This window comes from Mastigoproctus giganteus, chromosome 3 (genome assembly GCF_048544385.1).
Source record: "Mastigoproctus giganteus isolate SK-2022 chromosome 3, ASM4854438v1, whole genome shotgun sequence".
Lineage (NCBI taxonomy): Eukaryota > Metazoa > Arthropoda > Arachnida > Uropygi > Thelyphonidae > Mastigoproctus > Mastigoproctus giganteus.
In genome coordinates, this window is record NC_143577.1 from 35,611,461 (window position 1) to 35,617,460 (window position 6,000).

Here is a 6,000-nt window from a genome sequence, read left to right on the forward strand (position 1 = left end):
GCTTCCTTGCCTGGTGCACCATTTGCTGGAGGTTTCCCAGTGCAGGGCACCACCAGGGAACTGCATTTAATCAGGACCTTTTATATCTAAAGGTGCATCAATACAGAGGACTCAGTGGCAAATGGGGGGAACCCCAGAGCCCACAACAAAGATACTAGACACATCTGTCCAAGAAACACATCTGTTTCTTGAACCCTATCCCTCCTGTAAACCAGGGGGATAGGGTTCAAGGATATCCTACATCATATAGAATTGTTGAGGCCACTACAGAATACCAGACAAGAGGAACCCACTGACAATGACTACCAAACTTGGAAGACACTCCAAATCATGACAGCTGACTCCAAGATGGGGTGGGATTACATAATCTGACTTAGTCATGCTGAGTTGGAAACAGGTGCCAGCCATATAGGTGGCTATTAGGAGAAAGATACATTCATAGTAGAGCTTTAAGGTTCACCCCTTCAGACCCCCAGTTCTTCCTGGTGACCCTCAGGAGCCTGCCGGTGTATTTTCTGATCTTCTCTTTGATGTAGTTGCCATGTTCTCTGAAGGATAGCTTCTCATCCAGCAGGACTCTTAGATATTTGTAGGCAGGGTCAAGCTTTATTTGTTTGTATCGATACTTAAATCTGGGGGAGCTTGGTTGGGAGTAGATATCCTTTGAGGGGCACCTGTCGAGTTTTAGCAGTTGAGACTGTAAGTTTGTTGTTTTCACACCACTGAGAGATCTAGAATGTCGTTGGAGGCTTCTTCCAATTGTTGTCCCAATCTCCATGCAGGACCATACCCAGATCATCGGCATAAGCTATCTTCGTGATTGGGGTGATGTTTTGACAGCCAGATGTCGATCACCACGTTTCATGTGGGGGGGGAGGGGGCGGAATGGATTGTTGTGGGCAACCTCTAATCAGTCTGATAACTTCCTCAGTAGGTGTTTTGACCACGTCATCCAATGCTGGACACGGCAATACATTTGTGCAGACACCCCGGCATCTCGGAATCTCTCCAGAACACATTGCCACCAAAGTGCATCAAAGGCACCTTTGAAATTCACAGAGGCCAAGGGCATATTTCCTCTAAGTGTTGCTGGCTAGCATCAGGGTCTGAATGGCATATTTAGTGCATTTTCCTTTTGTAAAACCAAATCACTATTCGGAGTGGAGGCCCTTTGAATGATAGAGTGCAAGGAATCTTCTGGCTATGATCTTTTCCAGTATTTGACCTATAATGGATAAAAGGGCAATCGGCCTATACGAGTCAGGTTGGTCTGGTGGCTCTTTGGTAATTATCTCGAGAATTCCCCTTTTCCATTGGACTGGAAAGACTCCATTCCTGATGCAAGCATTCAGCAGGTTTACTATGACCTCTGATCTCACATCCCATATTCTTTTTATGACTTTGGCTTCAAGCATGTCAAGGCTGGGCATTTTTCGGATTTGATGGACTGGATGGGCTCCCCGATTTCATCTTTGGTGCTTGGTTTCTCATGTGGTATATCTGCATGTGCAAGGTGATCAAGTTTGTAAAGTGTTCTCTTGGGCAGGGGTGTCTTGGTGGACTATAGTGCCATGGCTTCTATTGATTCAGCTCAGGTTGTTGGGTTTGTCTGGTTTGGGAGCCTGGTGGAGTAGTATATATCTCCTGGAATAACCTTGTCCATTACAAGTTTGTAGATCAGACCCCATGGGCCTTCATTTCCAGTTTGTTCTACAAGATTTTCCCATGATTTGCATTTCTCATGGAAGATAGCTGTATGGAACACTCTTTTGGCCTGTTTGTATGCTTCCTGGAGGGGAAAAGGGTTATGATCTTAGTTAAGAAACATTAAATAAAAGACAGTACATCCAGTTGACATAAGTGGCCAATGCAATATTCAGTCAGTTTGATGTGACAAAAGCAAAACAAAAAGAAAACAAAAATGAGAGTAGGAGTTTGTTATAGGCCTGCAATGAATATAACAAACAGCTATACAGAAAAACAGACTAGGCCAGTAAATCAGAATGCCTTATAATTGGGGGAATTTAACTTTCCAAATATTCATTGGAACTTGTGGGTTGGATGCACACTTTATACACCAGGAAGACTTTTGTGGATTTATAAGATAACTTTTCTACAGAAGTGTGTTAGACAAGCAACTGAAGGAAGCAATATTCTTGATCTGATTATCAGAAGCAATTCATCGTGCATTAAGAATCTGCAAGTAAAATACCCACAGGGTAGTAGTGATCACAGTGTACTGATGTAGAATTTACTAAAGGCATAACGACTGTCAAGGGTAAAGGGAAGGGCTTCTGCTTTCGTAAGGGTGACTACAGTGGTCTCGCATAGTTTTGATATTCTATGTAGTGAGACCAATTGATGTTACAAACAGCAAATTTAAATGGGAAGCATATAGGGAAGTAATCGTAGAGACTACTATGCTTTTCATACTAACTAAGAAATACTGTTCGTGGCTTACACACAAATGGATGTCTGACGAGTCTTGTGACAGAGAATAAAAATGCATGGGATGCATATAAATCATTAAGTGTAGTATCTACTGTAGACAGAACTCTACAGTAGATATAAACTAGTATGTAATCAAGTCACAAAGGAGGTTAGAAAACCTAAAGCAGATTACGAGGTCTCTGCCAAAGAATGCAAAGAAAAGCAGCAAAGATTTCTTTAGAAAGAAAGGGTTGAATCACATTGGCCCACATGATGTCGATAAACCGTATAAACTGAATAAGATTTTGCATCTAAATTTACATGAGTTCTTTAGGGAGGGAGAAGCCAGAAATTTATCAAACTCTTAAGAAAGAGCTAAATGATATTGTGATAACTATGGGAAAGTGAAGAGAAATTGAATCAAAACATAAAAAAGCCACCTGTGGTGGATGGGATCTATCCAATTACATTAAAGGAGGCAGAAAAGGAGGTAAGCAAACTATTAGCCATAATTATGAGTGCATCACTGGATTCATGGAAGGTATCTATGGACTGAAGATGTGCGAGTGTATCCTCGGTTAACTAAGGGGGATCAAAAGGTAATATGGGTAATTACAAACCAGTTAGCTTACCTTCTGTTCTAGGAAAAATAATGGAGTCTGGCTAAAGAAGTAATGCAAGACCGTCTAGAATGCAATATACTGCAATTACATCATGGATTTGTACTTAAATTGTGTTCAAGGTTAAAGCCTAAATGGTTGTCAAATGAACTAATAACACTTGTGGCAGAGAAAAAAATGCATGGGATGCATATAAATTATCAGGCAACACAGAGGCCTATGGGAGATATAAGCTAGTCTGTAATCAAGTCACAAAGGTGATTAGGCAAGTGAAGGCAGATTACGAGAAATCTTTGGAAAAGGATGCTAAGAAAAAGGATGTCTTTACTTATATAAACTCTAAAAGGAAGGGAATGACCAATTGGACCAAACTTAATGAGTATTTTGCATCTACATTCACACGAGGAGTTATTAAGGAAGGAAAATGCCAGATTATCAAATTGAAGCAGGGTGCTTAATGATTTTGTAATAACTGAGAGCAAAGTGGAGGAGAAATTGTTGAAATTAAACATAAGGCACCTGGGGGGGATGGGATCTATCCAGTTATATTAAAGGAAGCAGCAAACCCTTAGCCATAATTATGAGAGCATCCTTGGACTCAGGGGGAGGTCCCCACAGACTGGAGATGTGTAAATGTATCCCCAATTCACAAAGGGATAATTAAGGGTGACAGGAGTAATTACAGACCAGTTAGTTTAACTTCTGTTTCTGGGGCAAATAATGAAGTCACTGGTTAAAGAAGTATTGCAGGATCATCTAGACAAGACTGCAGTAATAATTCAGATGCAGCATGGGTTTGTTAAGGGAAAGTCTTGTCTGACAAATTTGATTGGATACTATGATGTAGTTACAAAGGAACTGGATGTGAAAAAATAATTTTAATGTCATAGACTTGGATTTTGACATTGTTGTGCAAGGAAGACTACCATACAAATTGGAGGAAAAAGGTATTAGGGGTAAGTTGCTACAATGGATAAAAGGGGGGTTATCAATGGACGCAGCTCTTTGGGGATTAATGTTATTAGTGGAGTCCCACAGGATTCACTGTTGGGTCCACTGTTGTTTTGTATATTTATCAATGATATTGATGAAGGTATATCAGGCTTTGTGTCAAAGTTTGAAGATGATACAAAGGTTGGCAGGGTTGTTAGTGACAGTAATGGCAGTGTGCTACTGCAACAGGATCTAGAAAATTTGAGCAGATGGGCTGAGAAGTGTGTCAACTGAAGTTTAACACTGACAAATGCAAAGTACTGCATATGGGTAGAAGTAACCCCAGAGAAACATACCAACTGTGCAGTACACTCAGGGTGGCAGAAAATGAAAAAGACCTGGGAGTAATTGTGCAGTGAGATATGAAGTTTTCTGAGCAATGCAGACAGGCTGCAAGAGCAGGTCATGGGATTTTGTCAATGATATATAGGAATTTTGCTAGCAGGGAAAACGAGGTGATTGTCCCTTTGTATAAGGCAATGGTCAGGCCACACCTTCAGTACTGCGTACAGTTCTGGAAGCCTCATTTTAGGAAGGATGTAGATTTGCTTGAGCATGTACAGAGAAGGGCAACAAGATTGGTGTGAGGAATGAAGGGATCCTCTTACCAAGAGAGGCTCAAGTTCTGCAAAACACAGCAGCTGGAGACTAGGCACCTGTGAAGTGATCTGATTGAAGTGTATATGGCCTTGAATGGGTTGAGCACGCTGAATTCTGATGGGATCCTTCCACTTGCTCAGATTATGAACCTAAGGGGGCATAAATTCAAATTGAGGAAAGACAGTTGTAGAATAGATGTGCAGAAATTTGTCTTTAGCCAGCGGGTGGTTATTTTCTGGAACAAACTTCCACATCATTGTGGAAGTTGATAAGTTAAATAAATTCAAGGAGCAACTGGACAAACATTTAGAGGGAATGGTTGTGTGAATCTTTTTTTTTTTTTTTTTTGAGTGATGCTACATAATGCTCATATGCTTGCTTTATTGCATCACATGCCAATATTACTATTAACTACATTTCTGGAACCTTTTTTTTTTTTTTTTCTGGCTGGATTTCAACGAAACTTGCCTAGAAAAAAGCTAAAACGGAGGAACAAATCCAATTTCACACAAAAATTGAATGGGCAAATAAAAATGCTATAACAACAGTTATACTGCATAGAGGGATTACGTAAACATAAGATCCTCCCAAACAAAATACTTATTGTCACCTAAAGCTTCGAGCAACCCCTTTCTGTTATGAACTCCTATGCCACAAAGGGGAAGACTGTTACGCCTCTGACACAAAATTACAACAAAAATTAGACAAGAGATCGATACACATTAATTAGCACATTTCAGCATGAACACCGGTAGAAGTAACCGGTGTATACTTGCATAAGTATAGTTACGTGATAACTGACATGTGCGATTATAAATTCAAAAATTCCTAATTTATGATACTTACCAAATCCTCTTATCAGTTCAGTAAATACACCAGGATCACTCTCAATTAAACACCAATCACCGGCACTACCACCACCACCAGACATGTTTGCTTACCTTCTTCGTTGAAGAATTGTGTTCCACCTAGTGTTGCCATTCCTCAGAACGAAAATCCCACAAAGCCAAATCTGAAATTCAGCAAAAAAGAAATCTAATTTCGCCAAATCTGCTTACAGCTATCATCGCAATAAAAAATGTTATTAGTATTACTAGCCATATGATACAAGGAAGCCTGAGGCTTCTGCTGTACCAGCAAAATAAAAATAAAAAAATTGAGTCACCCTGAGAGAGAGAGAGAGAGAGAGAGAGAGAGAGAGAGGTAGAAGTTAGAAGGGTAAAGGTCAGAAGTAAAAGAAAAACCAAGAAAGAGAAGAATGATGATATCCAGCTCAGGACCCTGAGTGTGGCTTGCCATACCCAAGCCTTACGAGATGCGAGCCCCTTGGGGTTGTATGTGCGGATAGTGGGATGGC

At 40.4% G+C, this 6,000-nt stretch overlaps 1 protein-coding gene across 3 annotated transcripts in view; it reads right to left on the reverse strand.

Annotated features, from left to right (window-relative positions):
- Positions 1-5,601, reverse strand: part of Uch-L5 (ubiquitin carboxy-terminal hydrolase L5) — a 103,410-nt gene extending 97,809 nt beyond the window's left edge. For all 3 annotated transcript variants that reach the window (XM_090370477.1, XM_090370476.1, XM_090370478.1), the window contains exon 1: positions 5,490-5,601. In XM_090370477.1, coding sequence (XP_090226603.1) covers positions 5,490-5,574 — 85 coding nt within the window. In that variant the 5' untranslated portion in view covers positions 5,575-5,601. The remainder of the gene's footprint in view (positions 1-5,489) is intronic.
- Between the last annotated feature and the right edge of the window lie 399 nt (positions 5,602-6,000).